Source organism: Amblyomma maculatum, chromosome 4 (assembly GCF_055883805.1).
Source record: "Amblyomma maculatum isolate TAMU_Amacu chromosome 4, ASM5588380v1, whole genome shotgun sequence".
NCBI lineage: Eukaryota > Metazoa > Arthropoda > Arachnida > Ixodida > Ixodidae > Amblyomma > Amblyomma maculatum.
In genome coordinates, this window is record NC_139347.1 from 141,654,819 (window position 1) to 141,680,684 (window position 25,866).

At 50.2% G+C, this 25,866-nt stretch overlaps 1 protein-coding gene across 1 annotated transcript in view; it reads left to right on the top strand.

The window, feature by feature from the left end:
* LOC146193205 (uncharacterized) overlaps positions 1-3,468 on the top strand; it is a 65,197-nt gene extending 61,729 nt beyond the window's left edge. The window contains exon 6 of the mRNA XM_084600499.1: positions 3,265-3,468. Coding sequence (XP_084456625.1) covers positions 3,265-3,468 — 204 coding nt within the window. The remainder of the gene's footprint in view (positions 1-3,264) is intronic.
* Positions 3,469-25,866: the final 22,398 nt, after the last annotated feature.

The following is a 25,866-nucleotide window of genomic DNA, read 5'->3' on the forward strand; positions in this document are numbered from 1 at the left end:
GTCCGCGAGCGTGGCCACCTGCGGTTGTTGCGACGATGGCATCAGTCGGCGAAGCTCCTCTCGCATGATCTCCCGGATGAGGTGCCGAAGGTTTTCTCCGCTTGTAGATGCGCTGGGGTAGTGGCTTGAGTAGTCCGGTTGAAGTGGTCGCTCGTAATGGCATTTCCGGTGGTCCAACGTCTTCTCGATGGTAGACGCTTCTGCTTCAAATTCCGCCACAGTTCTTGGCGGATTTCGCACAAGACCCGCAAATAGCGACTCTTTAACGCCTCGCAATCAAAGTTTGGCACGCTCACCTTCGGTCATATTAAGGTCGGCGCGGCGTAGGAGGCGCTTCATCTCCTCAACGTACGCCAGGACAGGCTCGTTAGGGAGTTGAACTCTTGACTGAAGGAGGGCCTGGGCTCTTTCCTCTCGGACGACGCCTGAAAAGGCGGTCAGAAACGCTTTCCTGAAAGTCTCCTAATCCTTCATAGTTGCCTCATGATTTTCGAACCAAACTCGGGCATGTCCTTGAAGGACAAAGTAGACTTGCCTAAGTTTCGCGGCATCGTTCCAGCCGTTGAATTCTGCCACACGATCGAAAATGTCCATCCAGTCTCCCGCATCTTCATCCGGTCGTCCATGGAAGCAGGGGGGCTCACGGGGGTGGACGAAAACAACCGGTGCTGTAGGCTGGGCCATCGTCAGCGTCGATGCCTTCCGAGATCGAATGGGGTCAGGCAGCAGACCGTGTTCGGGTTGTAGGCCTTGGAGTCGGCGGCTGGCTCGGTGACCTGTAGGCAGGTCTTCGAGGGCGACAGGAATAAGGCTGAGGTCTTCGCTTGAAGGATCAAGGGCAGCACCTCCACCAGATGCCACGTGGTGGTGACCAGGGTCGATGACACAAATGAAGACACAGGCTTGATGGTACGGAAATTAACTCTTTATTGGGCTGACTTGCGCCCGCAAAAGAACTAAGCAACCCGGCGGCGGCGATAGCAGCAAACGTGTTGGTCGATCGTCGAACAAAGAATGCCCGTCATACTCGTCAACGCTCAATTTAAAGGCTGCACTGAACAATCTAGATAACGTCGCAAACTGCTAGTAGCCCAACCTGGAACAGTGGGAAAGACATCCGAGTGGCCGGAAACTTCGAGACAGATCTCGGTGCATCTTGCGCTACAACGAAACTGATAAAGGTGTGACTCGCGACATCGAGCATTAACAAACAGAATACGGAACTGATACGTGGTCCAGAATCAGAGTTATAAGCCCGTATGCCGGCGGCTGCTAAAAAAAAAACAAATACAGTTTTGAAGGTTTCGCGGCAATATCAAGCCATCGGATCGAGAAAGCACAGAGCGGCAGCGGCTAGCAGACGTGCGTAAGCAGTTCTTCTTCCAATATATCTGGGAACGCAGTCTCCATAAATGATTTCAACTGTAGGTTTGAATACGGTATGGGAGCCCAAAGGTACTTATTTCGGGACTCTTTGATTATCTGCCTCTTTGTGCTTTCGTCTCGTTAAATATTTGAATGCACACGGACGGCGTCGTATGCCATTTTACCATTTTATTCGTCCTCTCGAACTGGAAAAAAAGACAAAAAAAGGAGAGGGAGCGTGGACTAGCAAAAGCTTTGCCAGGCTTAAAACCAATTAAAAATAAGTAAAAGGGAGCAGAAGCGCGAGATAAAAAAAAACTTAAAAAAAAGCGAAAGAATGTATTTACAAAAAAACAAAAAACAAACAAACAAGCAAGATGGCCACGCTGGCTTAAGAAGAATAAAAATAAAAAAACCAGAAGGTAGCATCGAGACCTGCAAATGAAAAAAAAAAAAACAGGAACCAGAAAAGAAGGACACAGCAGCAAAACAACAGTCATACAAAATGACAAATAACGTACGGAGAGAGAGGCAGACGTACAAAACCCAAAACAAAAAAAGGGAGACTGAGGTAGAACAGTAAACAGGACAGTCCCCAACAAGGAAATAAAGATTGGGTTAACAATAGAGAATTGCAGTCTCATACAGCATTGTAATCGTTGGTCGACAAATTCACAAAGAGAGAAAAAATACTAATTGTAGGAGCAGAAAAATCAAACAAACAAAAATTGAGAGAGTGCCGACACCGCCGACAGGGGGGAGGGGATGAGAAAAAATTGTAAAACCTAGACAAAACATTAAGAGAAAAAAAGAAACTATTAAATCTAGTCTGATGCGAAAGACGTCCGTCACTAAACCAGATTATATTAACCGCAAAATGCGCGGGTAAGAGAAACAATGAAGGAAAATACATAAAATATCTACTGCACCACTATACCGGACTCGTGTGACAACTGCAGGAGAAAAGGCAAACAGGTAACATATCACAGAGGAAAAGAAGAAGTTGGCCTTGTTTGCTCTTTCATGCCAAACCTCTGACGATTAAGGGGGCGATTTTCAACACAGGAGCAGAAGCCATTGCTACATAAGAAGAAGAAACCGAGAGCATGGTGCTTACCTCTCACGTCTAACGTGCGGCTAGACGCCAACGCCATCGCCGGCGCGAAGACCTGACCCTGCTCGGGAGGCGCCTTGTCTCTGGCACGTTTCTCGTTCGAGTTGTTAGGCCGCGTCCGCAAAGTGGACATCTTGCTAGACGCCTTTACTGGTGGTTCTTCGAGGCGAGGTGGGGACACGGAATTGTAAGCTCCAGCGGAGCGGCGATAGCGGCCGTTTCTGGCCGTTGAAACGGGATCAACGCCGAATATAAGGATTACGAGATTGTACTGCCTACTTTCGCTGGTGATAGAGCGCTCACCGGCGTTGTGGTGTTAGGGGCTGACAAAATTAACCACGAGTGTGCGGTAACGTTCAGCGGCGCGGAAGCGACAAGGTATACCTGGCCGCTGTCAAGGAGCTTCAAGTCAAATGAGGCCGCTGTATCGTTTTATTGCGAAAACAATACTGCTAGCACTTCGAGCCTTTGGCGTGTCGTGTCGCCTCCATACATGACCTTTCACGTGACATTGTGACGTCACGCCAGACCTACAGACGGGGCCCAAGCTCGCGCCATCGGATGGTGGCGGCTAGTCCATACACGGCGCTGTGTCGCTGCCGAGAGAGTGCACTCGCTGTTTTTGACGTCACGATAGCAGAATAAATGGGGCTGTGCCTCGGCTCCTCGCAGTAGTCGGGGCGCAGCCACCGAACAAGGCGCAGCCAAGGGTATTGCTTTCGAAATCTTCCAGACTTAACCAAGCTAAGCCTTCAATCAACGTTTCTGATCCCGAGGACCAGCAGGTGAAGCTTCACCTGCATTGGATGCTTCACGGCGTCGCTGACGACGACATCCGTGCTGCTTTCGCGGCGTTCGCGAACGTGAGCGAGGTGACGTGGGAGCGCTGGCGTGTTGCTGGCATGAAGGAGAAAGGGCCCACCACAAGAATAGTGATGCTCAAGCTGAAGCCGGGCAAGAAGGTGGAAGACCTGCCCCATCAGATTTGAGTCGCCGGTGAGTTGGTTCTAGTGTTTGTTCAAGGGCGGCCGATGCCGCGCCTGCGTTGCCACGGCACAAATCATGTCCGCAGAGACTGCAAGGTGCCAGGTGCTCGACGTGGAGGCGCTGCGGGCATGCGGACGAGGACTGCGTCCGCACCTATGCGTCAGCAACAAGCCTTGGAGCGAAGGAAGATAGGGAGGAGATGATGGGCGTCGTTGAGGCTAAGGACGCAGTGAGAGGTACGGACGACTCAGGCAAGCCGGTCGGATCGCTGGGCCGGTCGGTGGCTGCCCCCCCCCCCCCCCCCCCGCCTATGAAGCTGCACTCCAGCCATCAACGGGAGAACAGCCCAAAACAAGTGATGCGGCTTCAATGGACGCGATGGTTTAGTTTGGTTTGGTTTGTAGGGTTTAACGTCCCAAAGCGACTCAGCCTATGAGAGACGCCGTAGTGAAGGACTCCGGAAATTTCGACCACCTGGGGTTCTTCAACGTGCACTGACATCGCACATCACACGGGCGCCTTGCTTTTTGCCTGCATGGAAAAGCGGCCGCCGAGGCCGGGATTCTCTCCCGCATTCTTGGGAACAGTAGTCAAGCGCCTTTACCACTTAGCCTGCCAGAGCACAAGGGTGCTGAGGCAAAGAAGGCGACGGAGGCCCACCAGCAAATCAGCAGTGGCCGCACGAACTCTGTGCCGTCCGCTGCGAAGCGTCCCCATGCCGTTACCCGAAACGCCGGTGAGAAGGCGACAGCGCTACGCCCTAGATCGTGAAACGCTCTTTATAATTCCCCTTGTTTACAGTGAGAATGTCCCCACAGGGGCACCTTGTGTAATGAGGTGTTGGTGCTTGGCGCCACCATGGACCCTGAGCCCCCATACCGAAGCTGTAATCCGTACCGTGGCGATAGGTTGAAAGGTGGAGGGAAGGAATCGAGAACGGTGGCGGTCGAGGTCGTGGTCAAGCCTCGGCCGACGGTCTTCCCGCCTATACCAGGTGAGGGGCTCCGGTACCTTCCTCTGCATGTAAGGGCAAAACAGCGGCGACAGAATATTAGGAACCCTTAGATCATCTATAATGCATGGAAAAACAATCATAAAAAAACTTGGTCGACCTCAGAAAAGGAGTCGCACCAAAGTCACACAAATAATAGCACCAACTGAGAACTTCTCAAAGTTCCTTGTTCTGCGCTCTAAAACAGTCTAAACCCGTGAATGAACTACCAGTTTTTCTGATTGCCAGCTCGCTGAAGGCCATCATTGGGGCAAACTATAAAGCAAAGAAACTAGGATCTGGTGACCTACTAATAGAGGTATCAGACAAAACCCAGTCAGAAAAGCTCCTCATAACAAAGACATTTGCTCACCTTGACGTTCAAGTATCGCCTCACCGCAGTCTTAACAGCTGCCAGGGAGTGATTTCTGATCGGGACCTCCTAAACGAAACAAAATCGGACCTCCTTCAAAGCCTCCAGAACTAAGGTGTAACTGCGGTTCGAAGGATAACAATCTGGCGAAAGAACGAGGAAATAACGAAACATATTGTTCTCACTTTCAACCGGAGCACACCTCCTGAATTCATCAACGTGGAATTCATCCGCTGCAATGTTAGCCTGTACATACCAAGCCCCCGCAGGTGTTTCAAGTGCCAGCGGTACGGGCATGGCAGCCAGACATGCCGAGGACGCCTTACCTGTGCAAAGTGCAGCGCACACGACCACACAACTGATGACTGCAGGGTAACTGACTACAAATGTGTGAACTATGAGGGTGCCCACCCTGCATACTCCCTGTCCTGTGCGGCCTTTCAGGCCAAAAAGGAAGTAATCAATATAAAGGTAACTGAGAAGGTAACATACGGAGAGGCGCGAAAAAAGCACAGAATGCTTTCCTCCGCTCCCTATGCTGACGAAGCCTGCAGAGGGGCCAGGCCGCGTCTAGTAACGGTGGGCACGCAGTGCAATGCTGCTGACGTGCTCCCACCACGGCTCCTCACTAAGCAGCCACCGGCTGCAACAATCTTTGCAAACCCGGAGGTCATTTTCTCCCAGACGTCCGAGACACCGCTGACATTTGAGAGGGACTTGGTTCCTCTAGAAAAATCTCCTGCCTCCATGCCTTCACTAGAGGCGATGGAGGTGAGCATGGACTCCGCAGCGTCAGCGGCACCTAGGGAGTCCGCCAATGAGAGACGGGGCCTGCTAGACGGCCTCAACTAAAACACACACACACACACCAGTTAAGCCTCCTGATAAGGGCGGCGAGTCTTAATTCTACTCTATATTCTTTCCACACTAACTAAAATGGCTACCGAGAGCATCATTTATTGGAACTGTCGAGGACTCTTAAAACATCTGGATGACGTTTATGAAATCCTTGCCGAACACCAACCAAACACAAGTTTTATGCAAGAAACGCATTTGAAACCAACAGACACAAGTTCTCTCAAGCAGTATCGTGTATTCAGGAAAGATAGGCAAGGCAGTACTCGCCCCTCCGGTGGCGTTGCCTTTATAACACAAATGAATCGCTTGTCGAAACATCTCGCTTAACACAGACTTAGAGGCAGTGACAACACAAGCCTTAATATTCGATAAAATAACAATGGTATGTTCGCTGTTTATTCCGCCAGATCATAGACTATGTAACAAAAATTTTGAAAAGCTGATTGACCAACTTCCAGAACCATGGCTGCTGGTCGGATACTGTAATGCTCACCACCCATTATATTCAGCTCAGCGCACTATACAGATTCCTTTTTGCGGCACAAGGCAACTGAGTAGAGAAAGCCTATATGCGATAAAAGACCGTGCACAGGAGGGTACAACAGCCCTTTCACCATGCAGGAGCTGAAGATTGCACTTGGCACATGTGGGAACACAGCACCAGGTACTGACAGGATCACATAGGATCACATATGGAATGCTCAGACACCTGCATACGGACACGCTTGAAACCCTGCTCTGCCTGTATAATAAAATATGGGCTACAGGACGCTTTCCTAAGGCATGGAAGGAAGCGATCATTATCCCGATATTAAAACTCGGAAAAGAACCCACTCTTGCTGCCAGTTATCGGCCTATTGCTCGAACCAGCTGTTTATGCAATACAATGGTCTTCTTCATCAATGCCAAGCTGGTTTTAGAGCTGGGCGGTTAACAGCTGATCAGCTCATTGCATTTGAGTCGTATGCAAGGGATGCTTTTGCACACAAACAACATTGTTTATCTTTTTCAATCTTAAAAAAGCATATGATACCACTTGGCGCTATGGTATCATCCGCGACCTCTCCTCTATTGGTATCACAGGGAACATATTGAATACAATACGAAGTTACTTGTCTGAACAGACCTTCAAAGTTCGTGTTAGCTATGCATACTCAAAGAAGTACATACAGGAAAATGGTGTCCCTCAAGGTGGTGTTCTCAGTTGCACACTTTTCATAGTCGAAATGAACCCTTTAAAAAGTGTGCTGCCAAAAAGCATTTCTGGCTCTGTATTTGTTGATGATATCCAGATAAGCTTCAACTTTTGCAACTTGGCCATCTGTGAAAGACAGATTCAGCTAGATGTTAACAAATTGTCCAGGTGGGCTGATGACAATGGGTTTAAATGTAACTCTGAAAAAAGTGTTTGTGTACTTTTCTCAAAGCAGCGTGGCGTCAGACCTGACCTCAACATTACACTGAATGGTCACAGCCTTGCCCTTAAAAAGAAACATAAATTTCTTGGCGTAGTTGTTGACGAAAAACTTTCCTTCAGTTGCGACTGAAGTGTTTCACAGCAATGAATCTGCTAAAAATTCTCTAACCTTTCATGAGGCACAGACCGCGACTGCCTTCTGAGCCTTCTGAATAGTGTAGTTCTGTCACTCATTGACTATGGCTCGATGGTCTATGGGTCCGCATCATCCTCTGCTCTAAATTTGCTTGATCATGTGCACCACCTCGGCCTTTGCCTCACCACGGGCGCTTTTCGATAGCCTAATTGCTTATCTTTATGTCGAGGCGAACCGATGGTCACTGCAACGAAGATAATTTACTTGTGCACCTTATGCTATGAAGGTACTATGCCAACTGGATCATCCATGTCGCCGGCTCCTGCTTGACAAAACTAGCACAGCACTTTTCTCAAGAAAACCATCTCTGATACCACCATATCCAGTCAGAGTTGCCACGCATATTAAACATCTAGACGTTCCGGTTACCAATCTTCATACAACTTGCATAAAAAATTCAATTCCTCCTTGGGAAATACACACTGTTAATTGTGACCTGTCGTTTCTTGAAATGGGGAAACATGCATCCCCTGTTGCCATACTTCATGTCAGTTCAGGCGAAGTACACTTGTGATAAACATTGCACTGATGCTTCGAAGTCTGCTTAAGTCTCTTGTGGAGCACATGGACCACAGTTTCACAGTAAAATACACTGAACAGACATACAAGTATATTTATCGCTGAATGCCATGGTATCCTTTTAGCTGTGACACCACATTATAGAAAATAAAATACAGACGTCGATCATCTGCACAGACTTCCTCAGTGTTTTAACGTCCCTATCTTTTTAGAAGCGGCATAATAAGAACCCAGTCCTGAATTCTCTTTATAACACCCTTATGTTTGCCCATAAACTAGAAATTAAAATTGCACTATGTTGGGTGCCAGGCCCCCGCTGTATACCAGGTAAACAGAAATCTGACAGGCTTGCTGCATCAGATGCCCATCGAAACACTACACACATTGAGAACATATCATATTAGGACCTCAAGCCACACATCAAAAACATGATTCGACAACAATGGCAAGAGGAGTGGGACACAGCAACTGAGAATAAACTACGCACAATAAAACCAGGTACACTGCAGAAAAACGAAACAGATTCAAAAAAGTGGCTCCGTGCAGGCTGAGGATAGGTCACAGATGTACAACACATTCATACCTTTTAACAAACTCTCCTGCACCACATTGTTCGAGATGCGGTGACCGGCTAATAGTAACCCATGTTTTAATTGAATGTCCGAGACTTCAACAGCAAAGGAGACATCATTTCCCCGAATTACACAAAAAACATATACCCATACATCCATCCATCTTTGTACTATAAAAGTTAGGTAAATTCTGGACAATAGGGGTCGCACTGTTGTTATTTCCTCATTCAAAGACCTGCATTTCCCAAAGGCGGCACTGGCGTTAGTGCTAATCAGGTCGTTGGTGCCTACGTGCAGAATGATTGTTTTGTAGTAGTGGCACTGGATGTAGCAGGGACTGGACGTCAGAAATACCAGCTCCAGGCTGAATAGAAAAGTTGGCGTACATTTGCGATGGGGGCAGAATGGTAGTTGAGATGCTTGATCTAAGAGACACCGATGAGTATGGTCGAGGTGATGGTCCTTGATTAGATCCGTGTAATGTTATTCCGCGTGGTCAATGCAGGGCTCATGACGGGTAGAGTAGAAGTGAGACACTGAGTCCACTATAAACCAGAACTGAAAGAGTAGGTTTACGCAAGCTTCAAAGCATGGCTATGTTTATTTTATTAATGTTCGGACTGGGGACCAGTGTTCATCAGAATGATAAAAATATTTACAAGCATGTATTTATAGGGGTAGTGAAAGCGTGAGTCCCTTGTTTGATGGTGAGCACACACAGTGACTGTAGAAAGAAAACGGGAATAAAAATGGAAAAGAAACAAGTCAGAACCACACCAAAGCAACACGTATACTGAAAAAAAAAACGCACTAGCACGTGCACGTCCTTCGCGTTATGAACCCTGAGTTGAGTGTTCGTCCTTTCATAAATGTTCTTGTTTCTTGAGTGTTCGTTCGTTCGCGCACTCGGCCAAGAAGCCTCCCATTCTACCATTCGGGACGGCCTCCTCCACAAAAGGAACTGCAACTCAGACGGCAAAAAATGGCTTCTTGTCAATCCTCCCCACCTCCGCTCCGATGTTTTAACCCACCATCATGCTGACCCGCAAAACGCTTATGCTGCTTCCTGAAAACCTATAATCAGATTCGTCAGAGGTATTACTGGCGTGAAATGTACAATTTCGTACGGCGCTACAGTCGCTCTTTTACAGCCTGTCAACAACGGAAGACTTCTCGCCACGCCGCAGCCCTTTGCAGCGTTTACCATGTCCATCTCACCCGTTTTATCACGTGGGAATCGACCTTTATGGTCCGCTACCATGCAGCACCGCTGGCAATCGAGGGTTCATCGTCGCTGTCGACCACCTGACCGGTTACGCGGAGACCGCCGCACTTTCCGCTGGGACAGCTCGATAGGTACCCCATTTTCTTCTGGATCACTTCGTTGCTCGACACGGCACCCCCCGCGAGCTTCTGAGTGGTAGAGGTTGCATCTTACTTTCCGAAGCAGTCCAAGAGTTCTTGTCCTCTTGCAAATTGATACATCGAGCTGCGACCGCGTACCATCCACAATCGAGCGGTCTCATGGAGCGCTTCAATCGTACGCTTGGGGACATGCTGGCAATGTATGTTACATCTGACTCTGGGAGCTGCAACTGAGACCAGGTACTGCTGTGTGTAACGTTGCCGTACAACACTGCCACCTAAGCAACAACTCGTTTTTCGCCCTTCTTTCTTTGTACTGCCGTGAAACGCCTTGTACTCTTGACACGATTTTGCCATGCCATCCAAATGCCTCTGAGCGCAGTGCTTTATGAGATAAAGTAAAGAAAGCCGAGGAATGACGTCAGCTATTTCGCACGTTTACCTCCAGCACTCAAGGCTATCACAAAGGTCAACATAATAGCGACACGCCTGCTCCGATGTTCCTCGCCGACAGCTCCTTTTCGCTCTACGTTTCCGTCTCCTGCAAACTTGAAACCAAGTACCATGGACTTTATCAAGTCTTGGAATGCAAGTGCGTATAAACTGCGTCATCGAGCCAGTCACCCCTTCCTCCGAGCACCGTCGTCACGGCAGAAAGGTTGTGTATGTTAGCCGCCTCAAACCGTACTACAACCCTCTTGTCGTCTCTTCCCCGTGAGTCACCAGGATGGCTACTTCTTTACGCGGAGGCATGTAATGAAGACAAAGAATAGACAGTGCCGCGGAAACGTCATCGCTTGTTTCCGGTGCCCATCTCTCGCACTGGAGCTGTGTCCTGCAGCTGGCATATCTATCCTGCTGTGCCCGAACCAGCGCTAGGTGTTGAACCAAGCTATACATACATACATACATACATACATACATACATACATACATACATACATACATACACACATACGTACATACATACATACATACATACATACATACATACATACATACATACATACATACATACATACATACATACATACATACATACATACATACATACATACATACATACATACATACATACATACATACATACATACATACATACATACATACATACATACATACATACATATAGACATGGTTTGCCTGTTACTAATAGGCCAGAGTTAAATTCAAACAAGATGTCACACAACTTTCCGAATATCTATTTTATTCCAACAGGTTTGGACGGTGGACCGTCCTTCTTCAAGGCATAATATATATATATATATATATATATATATATATATATATATATATATATATATATATATATATATATATATATATATATATATATATATATATATATATATATATATATATATATATTGTAGAAGAAGTACGTCATGGACGGCTGGGAAACGGGGCGATAAAGACGAACACAATCTGCGCGATCGCAATTCCACAACTTCTTCCTCTTCGTCAGCGTCCAGTGAAGGGGCCCAACTTCTTCTTCACAATGCCCCCCAGGAAAAAAGGAGCCATCCTGGCGACTTAAGGGGCCGAAGATACTATGGGATCGTAGAATGGCTTAAGGCGCTGCACATGAACAGTTTCACGGCCACGGCGTCGCAAATCGGAAGCTGGCGTAAGCGGCTCAACAATGTAGTTCACTGCTGAAGAGCGCTCGACGATGCGGTAGGGCCCATGATACTTGGAGATCAGTTTCGTTGAGAGGCCGGGGCTGCCGGATGGAACCCAGAGCCACACGAGTGAACCAGGCTCGAAGGGTGGTGCATTCTTCTGATTGGTGTCATGCCGATATTTTTGGCGCCAATGAGAGTCGGTTGTGAATGTCCGTGGAATCTGGCGGCATTCTTCTGCGTGTTGTGCAGCTTCGGTCACTGTGGTACATTCTGATGCGTCAGGGTTGTAGGGGAGGACAGTATCAAGTGGAGCAGATGGATGCCGACCGTAAAGCAAAAGGAACGGAGAGAAACCCGTGCTGCATTGCGCAGCAGTGTTGTGCGCGTAGGTGATATAAGGAAGGACAATGTCCCAGTTTGTGTGTTTGGATCCGATGTACTTTGCGAGCATGTCACCGAGGGTGGGATTAAATCGTTCAGTAAGGCCGTTTGTTTGCGGATGGTAGGCGGTGCAAGTGCGGTGAATGATTTGACATTGAGCGAGCAGGGCTTGAACGACGTCAGATAAGAAAGCACGGCCTCTGTCGCTGAGCAATTCACAAGGAGCACCGTGACGGAGAATGAAATTCTTCAGAAAGAAACCAGCCACATCTCGGGCTGTTGCAGCTCGGAGTGCGGCGTTTTTCAGCATATCGCGTCAGATAGTCGACGGCAACAATCACCCAGCGATTGCCATCAGCTGTGTACGGAATAGGGCCGTAGACGTCAGTTCCAATGCGGTCGAAGGGTCTAAGCGGGCATGTGAGACGCTGTAACTCACCAGCCGAGCGGTGAGAGGCAGGTTTGCGGTGTTGGCAAATCAAGCACCATCGGACGTATCTTAGTACCGAGTTGTACATACCGCGCCAATATTAGCGAAGACGGATTCGAGTGTACGTCGTAAACACTCCGGCGTGACCGCACTGCGGATCGGCGTGCAAAGCTGTACATATTTGAGTCCGTAGATGGCGCGGAACAAACAAGGAGCCATTTCCTTCTACTTGAGTTGTAGTTGCACTGGTAAAGGAGGTGATCCCGAATCTCATAGTGGGAAGCTTGACGGCGAAGGGTGCGTGAAGGGTAATCGCTGAATTGTCGGAAAGGTAGTCAATAAGGGATGCGATCCATGGATCCGTTCGTTGTTCGGAGGGCATGTCTCTGATGTCGAGCGGCGGAGTCAAAGACGGAGAGGCTGGCAAGGCCGGCTGGCAGCGGTAACGAGACAAAGCGTCAGCGTCTGTATGCTTGCGACCAGATCGGTAAATGACACGGATATCATATTCTTGTAGACGAAGAGCCCACCGTACCATGCGGCAGGATGGGTCCTTGAGCGATGAAAGCCAGCAGAGGGCATGTCTCTGATGTCGAGCGAAGATGCCGCGGAGTCAAAGACGGAGAGGCTGGCAAGGTCGGCTGCCAGCGGTAACGAGACAAAGCGTCGGCGTCTGTATGCTTGCGACCAGATCGGTAAATGACACGGATGTCATATTCTTGTAGACGAAGAGCCCACCGTACCATGCGGCTGGATCGATCCTTGAGCGATGAAAGCCAGCAGAGGGCATGTCTCTGATGTCGAGCGAAGATGCCGCGGAGTCAAAGACGGAGAGGCTGGCAAGGTCGTCTGGCAGTGGTAACAAGACAAAGCGTCGGCGTCTGTATGCTTGCGACCAGATCGGTAAATGACACGGATGTCATATTCTTGTAGACGAAGAGCCCACCGTACCATGCGGCTGGATGGGTCCTTGAGCGATGAAAGCCAGCAGAGGGCATGTCTCTGATGTCGAGCGAAGATGCCGCGGAGTCAAAGACGGGGAGGTTGGCAAGGTCGGCTGGCAGCAGTGAACGAGACAAAGCGTCGGCGTCTGTATGCTTGCGACCAGATCGGTAAATGACACGGATGTCATATTCTTGTAGACGAAGAGCCCACCGTGCCATGCGGCTGGATGGGTCCTTGAGCGATGAAAACCAGCAGAGGACATGGTGATCTGTGACTACATCAAACGAACGGCCGTAAAGGTAAGGGCGAAACTTTGTGAGGGTCCTGACGATGGCCAAGTACTCTTTCTTTCGTTACAGTGTAGTTCGCTCCGGCTTTTGTGAGAGTACGGCTGGCGTAAGCATCTACGTATTCACCGAAGCAGGAGGGGCGTTGAGCAAGTACAGCGCCGATGCCGACACCACTGGCGTCTGCGTGCACTTCGGTGGGCGCCTCAGGGTAAAAATGGCACAGGATGGGCGGGGCTGTGAGGAGGCGGCGCAATGTGTCGTAGGCGTCGTCGCATACTGGTGGCCGCCGCGAAATATTGTAACCCGCGCTAACCGTGTCAGTTCTGGAGGAAAAAGAAGACGAAGTTCCACGGAGTGCGCGTTGTTCTGGGACGCCGCTGCTTTTGCCTGGTCAAGCGCCTGCTCTCTGCCTCCTGTGCCTCAACCCCGTCCTTTGACCCTGTCCTTCTAGACTGCCGTCTGGGTAGCGATAGAACCCGTGACATTCTGGTGGAGACGCGGGGTAAATGCAGCACGGCCCCTCAAAACCCGCTACTCTGAGTTCGCCCCCAAGTCTCAGCCGCCGCCCCTTCGACGAGGAGGCCGAGATACGTGCCAGCCGGCGACTTCAAGGGTTTGCTCCTGAATTTGGTCTGTTGCCGAACTTCGGCTCTTCACGACTTACAATGGCCCGGAGTACCACGACCCAATGTCAACAGACGGACTCGTTTCTCGCACCGTCCGTGGTGTACCTACCGATGGCTCCTCGAGCGGCTGCCGCGTTCCAGGGCGATCCTCCGAAGATGTGGAGGATTGGCTGGAGCAGTACGAACGTGTGGCCCGCCACAATGGCTGGAATGCCGAAAACCGTCTTCAGAATTTGTATTTCTGCCTGGACAGTACGGCTCAGCACTGGTTCGAAAACCACGAGGCCTCCTTTACATCCTGGGACACCTGTAAGGAAGAGCTGCGACGGACGTTCGCAAATCAGCATCGGCGACAGAGAGCAGAAGACCTTCTGTAAACAAGAGTACAACGCCCCGACGAAACTGTAACGAGTTTTGTTCAAGACGTCCTACGACTTAGCTCCCGTGCCGACCCCCGTGCCACCGAGGAAAAAAAGGTGCGTGCACTCATGCGGGGCGTCAAGAGTGACATTTTCGGCGGGCTTATTCGTGATCCGCCGACTACAGTGGCACAATTTGTAAATGAGGCGACGAACATTGAGCGAGCCTTGGTTACGCGAGCGGACCATTATCGTCGCCTTGCTGGAGGTCCCAGCGTTTCGAACCTTTCAGCTGCTCGCTTTCCTGTTGGTTCCCTCGACACCGCAAACCTACGCGAGATCATCAGCGAAGTTGTACGCGAGGAAATACGGCAGCTGCTTCCACCTGCTGTTGGTACGGCATCCTGCGTCCTCACGGATGCTGTCCGCGAAGAAGTACAACGTACCCTTTATCCACTGTGCTCCGTTGCTTCTTCGCCTACTCAGCCCATTCAGACGTACGCGTCCGTTGCTAGTCGCCCGTCGCCGCAGCAGCCCCCACCGCCGCCTGCTCGCCGTCAGTACTTGCCTGCACAACCCCGTATCCCTGTGTACGATCTTCGTCCGCAGCAGCAATGGATGACCAAGGCTGACGCGTGGAGGACAACCGACCAACGCCCACTATGCTTCCACTGCGGAGAAGCAGGCCACGTCTACCGTCGCTGCCCTTACCGCGAGCTTGGTCTTCACGGTTTCCAGCGGAATGCTCCCCGCCCGGAGTTCGGCGAGCAACCCCGCGACATCGCGGATTATCTGCGCCGTTCACCACCACCCGACCGGTCTTCACGTCGCGACCTTCGCTCGACACCGTCCCGCCGGTACGATTCTCCCCTTCGCAGCAATCGACGGCAAAGCCTGTTCCCTCATCTAAGCCCGGCGTCGGCTGGAGGTGACGTTGCCGAACCCGTTCCTGTTAAAGAGGCTCCACGTTTTTCGCCCCACTCCCCCACGCGAACCCACGATCAACCCGACGATCTTCCCGACGAACTTCGCGCCGAACTTCTTGCCGAACTTCTCGCCGAGCTTTCCGACGAGCTTTCTGACGAACTTCACGACGAACTCCCCGACGGAGCCTCCGACGACCGTCGCGCCACAGTGTACAATAACCTCGATGTTGTGATCGACGGATACAACGTGACGGCACTCGTTGACACCAGTGCAGACTATTCTGTTATGAGTGGGGAGCTATGCCGCCGACTTCGCAAGGTAACGACGCAGTGGGATGGCCCCGATATCAGAACCGCTGGAGGCCACCTCGTGAGACCAATCGGCAGATGCACTGCTCGTATTGAGATTAACGGTCTCAGGTGCCCGTTACCTTTGTTGTACTATCGAAATCTTCCAGAGACATTATTCTCGCCATGGATTTTTTGAGTGATTGCAGAGCTGTAATCGACTTTACCGACCACCGCCTCACGCTTCGTCAACCTCGATATCAGTTCAGTTCAGTCGTTCAGTCGTGTCCGACTCTTCGTGTCCCTATGGACCATGTCACGCCACGCTTTCCGGTCTCTCACTATCTTCCTAACACAACTGAGCGTCCTTTTGGCTTTAGCCCAGCCGCTTCATTCGTCCTGGAGCTACTAGGAATCGCCCTTTGTTCATCCCCAGTAACATGTGGGACGCCTTCCAACCTGGGGGGTTCATCTTCCGGCGCCATATCTTTAATGGTATTGTGACTGGCCATAGGGTTTTCTTGGCAGGAAATACTGGAGTGGGTTGCCATTACCTTCTCCAGTGAATCACATTTTGTCAGAACTCTCTGCCGTGACCTGTCTATCTTGGGTGGCCCTACACAGCAGAGCTCACGACTTCATCGAGTTTCGCAAGCCCCTCCGCCACGACAAGGCAGTGATTCATGAAGGGGCAACCTCGATACCTCGGCGCAAACAAAGCCCCAAGTTTGCACGGCACGCGTCTTGGCGGAGCACGTAACCGTACCGCCCCAGTCTTGCGTTTTCTCCCTGTCGCGTCCGACCACGTTGCTTCTGGCGAAGTTCTACTGGAAGGAAGTGCTCAGCTGCTTCTTGAACGGGGTCTTGGTGTTGCTCGAGGTATCGCGCAGCTGGATACTGGCTGCGTACACGTCCTAGTCACCAACTTTTGTGGCACTCTACAGCGCATTACGAAAGGCACGGCTCTCGGTACCATGGAGAGCATTACCGTCCATATTCAAGTTGTTGCCCTGTCCGAAGGTGCTTTCTCCTCCTTCTCTTCGCAGCAGAACGATGCACCTTTGGGTGTAAGCATTGCACCTAATCTCTCTGTGAGCGAGAGGGCCAAATTGATAGCGCTGCTTGCAGAATTCCAAGACTGCTTCTCTACGTCATCCGGAGTTCGCCAGACGACCATTTCCAAACACAGAATAATTACCGATGACGCTGCTCACCCTGTTCGTCAGTCGCCTTACCGAGTTTCTTTCAAAGAACGTGAAGTTATTCAGAACCAAGTGCAAGAAATGCTGGCCGACGATATAATCCAACCCTCGCACAGCCCATGGGTAGCTCCAGTGGTACTAGTAAGGAAAAAGGATGGCACTCTTCGATTCTGTGTTGACCATCGACGTCTCAACGACGTCATCAAGAAGGATGTTTATCCCATTCCTCGCATTGTTGACGCACTTGATCATCTACGACATGCCCGTTGCTTTTCATCCATAGATCTGAAAAGTGGTTACTGGCAAATCGAAGTTGATGAGTGCGACCGAGAGAAGACTGCTTTTATCACCCCGGATGGTCTATATCAGTTTAAAGTGATGCCGTTCGGCCTCTGTACCGCCCCAGCAACCTTTCAGCGCGGTATGGACACCGTCTTGGCCGGATTGAAGTGGTAAACTTGTCTGGTCTACCTTGACGATGTTGTAATCTTCTCAAGCACGTTCTCCGATCATCTTCGTCGCCTGAGAGCAGTACTACAAGCTATAAGAAGCGCAGGCCTCACTCTGAAGCCAACAAAGTGCAAGTTTGGCTACGATGAATTAAAATTTCTTGGCCACGTCGTCAGTAGCGCGGGTGTTCGTCCAGATCCCGATAAAACAGCCGCCGTCGCCTCCTTTCCTACACCATCGGACAAGAACGCCATACGGAGTTTTCTGGGCCTCTGTGCTTACTATAGGCGCTTTGTTCCCAATTTTTCTCATGTCGCTGCACCACTTACTCATCTCACGAAGGAGAACGTCGCCTTCCAGTTGTCGGATGAACAGCAGCGTGCATTCCACCGCCTTAAACAAAGCTTACAGACCTCCCCTGTACTCGGGCACTTTGACCAGGACGTCGAGACTGAAGTTCATACAGACGCCAGCAACAAGAGCCTCGGAGCCGTGCTCATTCAAAAACAGAATGGGGCCGAGCGTGTAATCGCTTACGCAAGTCGAACATTATCGAAGGCGGAGACTAACTACTCGACCACCGAAAAAGAATGCCTCGCGGTAGTTTGGGCGATTAATAAGTTTAGACCCTACTTGTACGGACGCCCATTTCAGGTGGTTACCGACCATCACTCTCTATGTTGCCTCAGCACTCTGAGAGACCCTTCAGGGCGACTTGCACGGTGGGCCCTTCGGTTGCAAGAATTCGATGCTACTATAGTTTATAAGTCCGGTCGCAGGCACACAGATGCTGACTGCCTCTCGAGAGCCCCTATAGAATCAGCATCTGAGGGTCAAGACGACGAGTATGAAGATGCTTTTATAGGTACCACAAGCACGGTCGATATGGCAGCGCGGCAGCGACACGACACTGAACTCCGTGAAGTAATCGCCCATCTGGAAGGTCAAGAAGGCACCATTCCACGCGTCTTCTTGCGCGTTCTACCCGCATTACGTCTTTGCAACAATGTGCTATACAAAAAGAGCTTCGCAGCGAGTGCGAGGTCTTGGCTACTGGTTATTCCGGCTGACCTACATAATGAAATTATGGACGCCTGTCATGACGACCCAACTTCCGGGCATTTGGGATACAGCCGAACACTCGCACGAATTCGTTCCAAGTATTACTGGCCTCAACTTGCTAAGACTGTTCGTCACTATACCAGGACCTGCCGCGAATGTCAAAGACGTAAGACTCCGCCCGTACAACCCGCAGGACATCTTCACCCCATTCCGCCGCCTATGACTCCGTTCCAGCAGGTAGGCATGGACCTCCTCGGACTTTTTCCTACGTCCAACTCGGGACGCCGCTGGATTGCTGTTGCTACGGATTACCTCACACGGTATGCTGAATCGCGAGCTTTACCTTCTGCAACTGCGGCTGATGTAGCGAAGTTTTTCGTCGAGTCCATCGTCCTCCGTCACGGTGCTCCCGAAGTCTTGATCACAGATCGCGGTGCCGCGTTCGTGTCCCAGCTAATGGCAGAGATCTTGCGTTTAAGCAACACGCACCACCGCAAAACTACCGCAGACCACCCCCAAACGAATGGGCTCACTGAGCGCCTTAATAAGACTATGGCCGACATGATATCTATGTATCTGGACGTCGAGCACCGTACATGGGACGACATTCTTCCCTACGTAACTTTCGCTTATAACACCGCAACTCAGGAAACAACCGGGTTTTCGCCGTTCCGTCTGGTGCATGGCCGAGAGGTGATTACCATGCTTGACGCCATGCTTCCCCATGAGCCAGAGGCCTACTCTTACGACGATGTCCAACTGGTAACCCAGCACGCAGAAGAAGCCCGACAGTTGGCCCGACTACGCATCCAAGACCTCCAGCACGTCGATGCACGCAGGTACAACCTCCGGCATCGTGAAGTTCATTTTGCACCTGGTGATAAAATGTGGGTGTGGACTCCCGTTCGCCGTCGCGGTCTCAGCGAGAAGCTGCTAAAACGTTTGGCCCATACGAGGTCGTTCGCCGTATAAGGACGTGAAGTACGAGGTGATCCCGATTGTTCCGAGCACATCTAGTCGGCCAATCATCCTGAAGTGGTGCATGTGGTTCGCCTCAAAACTTACTGTGAACGCTAGAAACACGTATTCTGACTCTGAGCTCTGCTCGATTTAACGTTTCAGTTACGCTGGAGCGTGCATCGGGACGATGCGCCTTTCAGGGGGAGGAGTAGTGTAACCCGCGCTAACCGTGTCAGTTCTGGAGGGAGAAGAAGAAGTCCCGCGGAGTGCGCGTGGTTTTGGGACGCCGCTGCTTTTGCCTGGTCAAGCGCCTGCTCTCTGCCTCTTGTGCCTCAGCCCCGTCCTTTGACCCTGTCCTTCTGGACTGCCGTCCGGGTAGCGATAGAACCCGTGACAATATCTGAGGTATTGCCGAGGAGCTGAGTCAGCGGGGCGACAATGGAAGCAAAGATCCATATAAAACGGTGAAAGTATGAGCACAGGCCCAAAAACTTCTTAATTGCGTGATGGTAGCAGGCTTCGGAATCTCCGTCACAGCTCGAAGTTTGGCGGGATCAGGACGTATACCCGCCTTCGACATAACGTGGCCTAAAATGGTCAGCTCACGAGTAGCGAAACGACACTTCTTCAAGTTGAGCTGCATGCCGGCGTTCGCAATACATGTCAAGACCTGTTTCAGGCAAGAGAGGTGGGTCGCAAAGTCCGGCGAGAACACCAAGAAGTCATCAAGGTAACAAAGGCACGTCTTCCACTTCAGGGCACGCAGTATAGTATCCATCATACGCTCGAATGTAGCAGGGGCATTACAGAGACCGAAAGGCATGGCGGTAAATTCAAAGAGGCCATCGGGGGTGACAAATGCGGTTTTAGGGCGATCTTCCGCAGCCATAGGCACCTGCCAGTAGCTGGATCGTAAATCGAACGAAGAAAGAAGTTCAGCACCTTGTAAGCAGTCCAATGCATTATCTCGGGGTAGACGTCTTTCCTCGTGATTTTGTTTAGGCGACGGTAGTCGACGCAGAAGCGTATAGAACCATCTTTCTTCCTCACCAGGACAACTGGGGAGGACCACGGACTGTAAGACGGCTCAAACATGCCATTCTGAAGCATAGTATGAACTTGGGCTTCAATAGCTCGGCGCTCGGTGGCAGACACTCGATAGGGGCGCTGGCGCAGAGGATCATGGGAACCGGTATCAAAGTGGTAGGAAACAGTTGATGCGCGGCTCAAAGCAGGCTGATGAGAGTCGAATGAACAGCAGAACTGATGAAGCAGTGCGGGGAGTTCAGAGCGTTGAGGCCCAGGAAGACTGGCATTGATGGAGCGGAGAAAAACTTCGGCAGAAGACTGGTCCAGTGCAAGAACAGATGATTTGAGTGCAGCGAAGTCAGCGGGCTGCGAAGGGGAAGTTTCGTCAGCGGTGAGAATAGAATCCATGAGCTGGATGGTACCCAGGCATTCACTGCGACGCATGGATACGGGAAATGAGAACGGATTAGAAATCCAGAGCGCGGTGAGGCCAGCTGATAAAGAAAGTGCGGCATAAGGCAGGGGAAGAATTTGCGGTTTAGGAACGGTGGCGATGGTGTGAAAAGGACATCTGTACTGCGATAAAAAGCACAAGCGGAGGGCACAAGAACGAAAGAGCACGCTGGGAGGTCAATATCTTTGGCTACGACGACTTTGGGAAAAAGAACGTCCGGTGAGGGTTCGTCAAGCGCAAAAATCTCCAGTTCGGCACGAGCACAGTTTATCACCGCATTATGACGCGACAGGAAATCCCGGCCCAAGATAAGATCATGCGAGCAGGAAGGCAAAACGACAAACTCTACTGAGTACACAACTTCTTGAATGACGACTCGTGCTGTGCACACCGCTATAGGCTCTATACGCTGGGCATTTGCCGTGCACAGCGAGAATCCTGAGATTGGTGTCGCCACTTTAGGCAATGAACCGCAAAGACTTGCAGCCATGACAGAAACACCAGCACCGGTGTCAACCAGAGCCAGTACGACAACGCCCTCAACAGAAACTTCAAGCAGATTGGCGGGAGATACGCGAGGCCTTTGACAGTTCGCTCGTTGTGCTGTTCTCGCCTCAGACACTGCGGCATTCAGTTTTCCTCTTGCGGAAGATTGGAACGCCGTCAGAAAGGAGATAGAGAACGGCGACGCGGCGAGGTTGAGCGGCGAGGAGAAAAGGTGACACGATCATCGGCGACGGAACTTGCAGAAGGGTCGCCAGCCGCGTACTGATTTCGGGGCGGCTGCCACGACGCTGACATTCGGCGCGGTAAGAAATCATCATGAGTGCGATTTCGGCAGTACCGGGAAATATGGCCAGCAAATCCGCAGGAATAACATATGGGACGGTTATCACTGGTTCGCCAGGGATTGCGGCGCTGCGGGCGAGGTGGAACCAAAGGCTGTGGTACCTGAGGAAATTCCTGCGCAGGCGCTGGAGGCGTAGCGTAGACCAAAGGTTAGCTAGGTGGCCGTGGCCTGGCAGCGACGGTAGCGTACGTCAGCGGTGCGACAGGAGTGGAGGCGCATGTCAGTGGTGGAGCGACAGGAACGTCGGCGTATGCGAGGGGCTCCACGGCCGGCGCGGTCTGAGGCATGGGCGGATGAACAGGGGGAAGGGCCTCCGCACGCGGTCGGCGATGACCTGTCGAAGGGGCGCAAAATTGCGGGACAGCTCGTAGTTCGTTGGCAGGAGAGATATTTGGCGAGCAACGTCCTCGCGGATAAAGTCTTTGAGCTGCTGCAGCTGCCAGGAGGTCTCAGATGTTGCGGAGAAGCCAGAAAGTGACTCTGCAGGCGCGGAAGGCTGTCGAGGGAGGATGCGCTGCTTGCGCAACTCATCGTAGCTCTGGCAAAGGTTGATAACGAGGGCAACAGTAGTCAAATCCCGTGAGTTGAACATTTGAAAGGCGTCATATTCAATGCCTTTCAGGATGTGCTTTATCTTCTGTGGCTCGGACATCTGAGCGTTTACGCTACTGTGCAGCTGGAGTACATCTTCAATATAACTTGTAAGTGTCTCGTCGAGCCGCTGTGTTCGATCCTGCAGACGTTGTTCGGCGCGGAGCTTTCGTACTGCTGGACGACCAAACACGCTTGTAAGACTAGCCGTGAATGAGTCCCAAATCGTGATATCGGCTTCGTGGTTACGATACCACAAGTTTGCAACGCCGGTCAAATAAAATATGACGTTTGCTAATTTTGTGGCGTCCTCCCACTTATTGTAGGAACTCACTCGCTCGTACGACTCAAGCCAGTCATCACAGTCTGTGTCGTCGGTCCCGCTGAAGAGCGCAGGGTCTCGCTAGCGCAAGGAGCCAGAGCAGACAACCGGCGGGTTCATCGGGGGGGGGGGGGGGGGATGTTCGTCGTCAGCCATGCGAGTTACTGGGAGCGTGCGGGTGCGAAGCTCCAGCCTTAGGCAAGAATATCAGGTCGCACCTCCACCAAGTGTAGAAGAAGTACGTTGAGGACGGCGTCGAGGTCGGCGGGGAAACGGGACGATCAAGACCAACACAATCTGCGCGATCGCAATTCCACAACTTCTTCATCTTCGTCAGCGTCCAGTGAAGGGGCCCATCTTTACAATATATACCGGGTGTCCCAGCTAACTTGAACCAAGGCTTACAAAATAATATATTTGAGGTAGGTCAGTGAAACCAATTGCATACAACTGCCAGCCTGTTTGCGCACTACAGGCAATTTCTTGTTTTGCAATTACTTATTAGCTAATTATGTTAATTTCTCTAATTGATTAAATATCGACTTTAGACCAAAAACGTGAATTTGAAAGTTGCAGAGCACCTTCAGAAACCCCCATTCCATAAATTGCGATAAAGAAAGTCTCACATGTATCTTTTTTTCCGGGCTCAGAAGAAATCCCGCGAAATACAAATAATACCACGTGACTAGTGCATTTGTGCGCCGCGATTGTGGTGCTCTCAGTCGTGGTTTGAGCGAACAAAATCAGCTGCGGCCGTGACCCGATGGTCCCGTTGCAGCGGCAGGCAGAAATGTTGGCGATGGTTCGAGCGAGCTGGAGCTCGCCCGTCGCCACCGCGATTTTGGCCAGGCCTGCGCACCGCAGCGCCTACTTCTCGACAGGCGGATGGCGATAAAGAACCGGCAAATGAATGTGCAGCCATGTCATATCGCCCTTTACCCAAGCCTGTACGCGCAGATTCAGTGGCTGATACCTTATGGCTCATCCGTTTGTCGTGACGTTCGCCCATGGGAGAGAAGGAGGCCTTGTTAGAATCTCGGTGGTGTTAGCTCGCCGCTCTCGCTGCTACTGCACCGTCACGTGAGCCGGCTGTCTGATGCGGGCGAAGAAGCCATCGCAGGCATATCGGCCTGCCGCTTTAACGGGGCCAAGAAGACACGACTGAGAGCACCACAATCGCGGCGCACAAATGCACTAGTCACGTGGTATTATTTGTATTTCGCGGGCTTTCTTCTGAGGCCGGAAAAAAAGATACACGTGAGACTTTCTTTATCGCAATCAATGAAATGGGGGTTTCTGAAGGTGCTCTACAACTTTCCAATTCACGATTTTTGGTCTAAAGTCGACATTTAATAAATTAGTGAAATTAACATAATTAGCCAATTAAGTAATTGCAAAACAAAAAAATTGCCTCTAGTGCGCAAGGAGGCGGGCAGTTGTATGCAATTGGTTTCACTGACCTACCTCAAATATATCATTTTGTACCCCTTGGTTCAAGTTAGCTGGGACACCCGGTATATATATATATATATATATATATATATATATATATATATAGGTATATATATATAAGCGAGACCAAAGGATGCTATTCAGAGCCGCCTATGCTAGTCCGGTAATCTGAATTTTTTTGCTTCCCAAAAAAGAGACAAGTTTACGAAGGACTAATTAGCAATTCTTTTTATTGCCTGCCGTGTTACAGTGCCCATTTAAAGGGTGTTGATCCCGACAAATGGTTAGCTACATTGTTTCGATCACGCTATGGATTACGTAAAACAATAAATAAAGTCGCTGAAATCTATAACTTGGCGAATATGAAAAGCTTGTTTTTGATGACGACACTACTTTGTAAAGTAAAGAGGAACGTGCCCAGTAAAAAAATAAAAAATCCTTCTTTGTGCTCTCAGATGAAGCATGAAGCTTTGCGTACGCAATTGCTGCATAATTAAAGGCCATGGCCCAGCGGCAGCTTTACCTGAATATGAATGCATAGATCTGCGTAAATTCTACTACGATCGAAACAACGTACGTAGGCGCTTTTCGAGGCTATCTACAACTTTTGTATCAACAATACTTTCCTCATACCAATCATTAATCAGCTAGTTTAGTACATACAAATCGCTTTTGGTGCAGGAAAAAAAGACTAGATTAGGATAGGTGGCCTGCTGCGATATGCTGCGATCTGCCATTCCTTGGATACCGAACCCATCGTTCTCACATTACGTTCTCACATCCACTTCGAAACACACACACACACACACACACACACACACACACACACACACACACACACACACACACACACACACACACACACACACACACACACACACACACACACACACACACACACACACACACACACACACACACACACACACACACACACACACACACACACACACACACACACACACACACATACACACACACACACACACACACACACACACACACACACACACACACACACACACACACACACACACACACACACACACACACACACACACACACACACACACACACACACACACACACACCTCACTGAAAACACGCCTCTGAAGATAGTCGTAAATGCAAAAGAAATTGTATATACGTGAGGGCATGCTTTGTTGCGTGGGTTATGCTGTCTCTGTTTCTCTTGGTCATTTGGAGCATTGGTTTTCATCCTTAAAGATTCCTACAAGGCTGCTCCTAAACGCGGGCACAACCCCATATTTTTTTCCTAGGCTGCATCTCCAACCACAATACCCATTACTCGCTGAAAGGTCACAGGCGAAAGTATAAATCAATGAGGAATTGGACAAACTGATATAATTTCTAGCGGGATGTGACTGAAGGCTTTTTAGTATCACATGGGTCAGTCGGGATTTGCACACGTTTCCTGCTATACCACGGAGTTCTCAACATCATTCCTAAACCAAGCGGATACATAAGAGAGTCGACTCATTGGAAAGATTATAAGCCTCGAACTATGCTAACGTTCAGCCGTCAATAATATACAAAGACGCGTGCTGTGTCTCCGTTATACTCTTGACAAGAGTAATAAATGTAAAAAGCATTTTCGTGTTTTTTTTTGCACCGGTACTCACCATTTTAGGGAACACGTCACCTGTGAGAACTCAATTGCTTCTGTATGCAATCAATGAATTGGAATCAGGCTGTGTCACTCTAGTGATTCGCAGGCTATCATTTCGAGGACTCTTCATGAAGTCTACAGCATTGCTTCATTGCCATCTTGATGCTAGATTTGCCACTGGTTATCCTAGGAGACACTACAGAAGACAGATTATTATACATTGAGTCGTACTTTGTC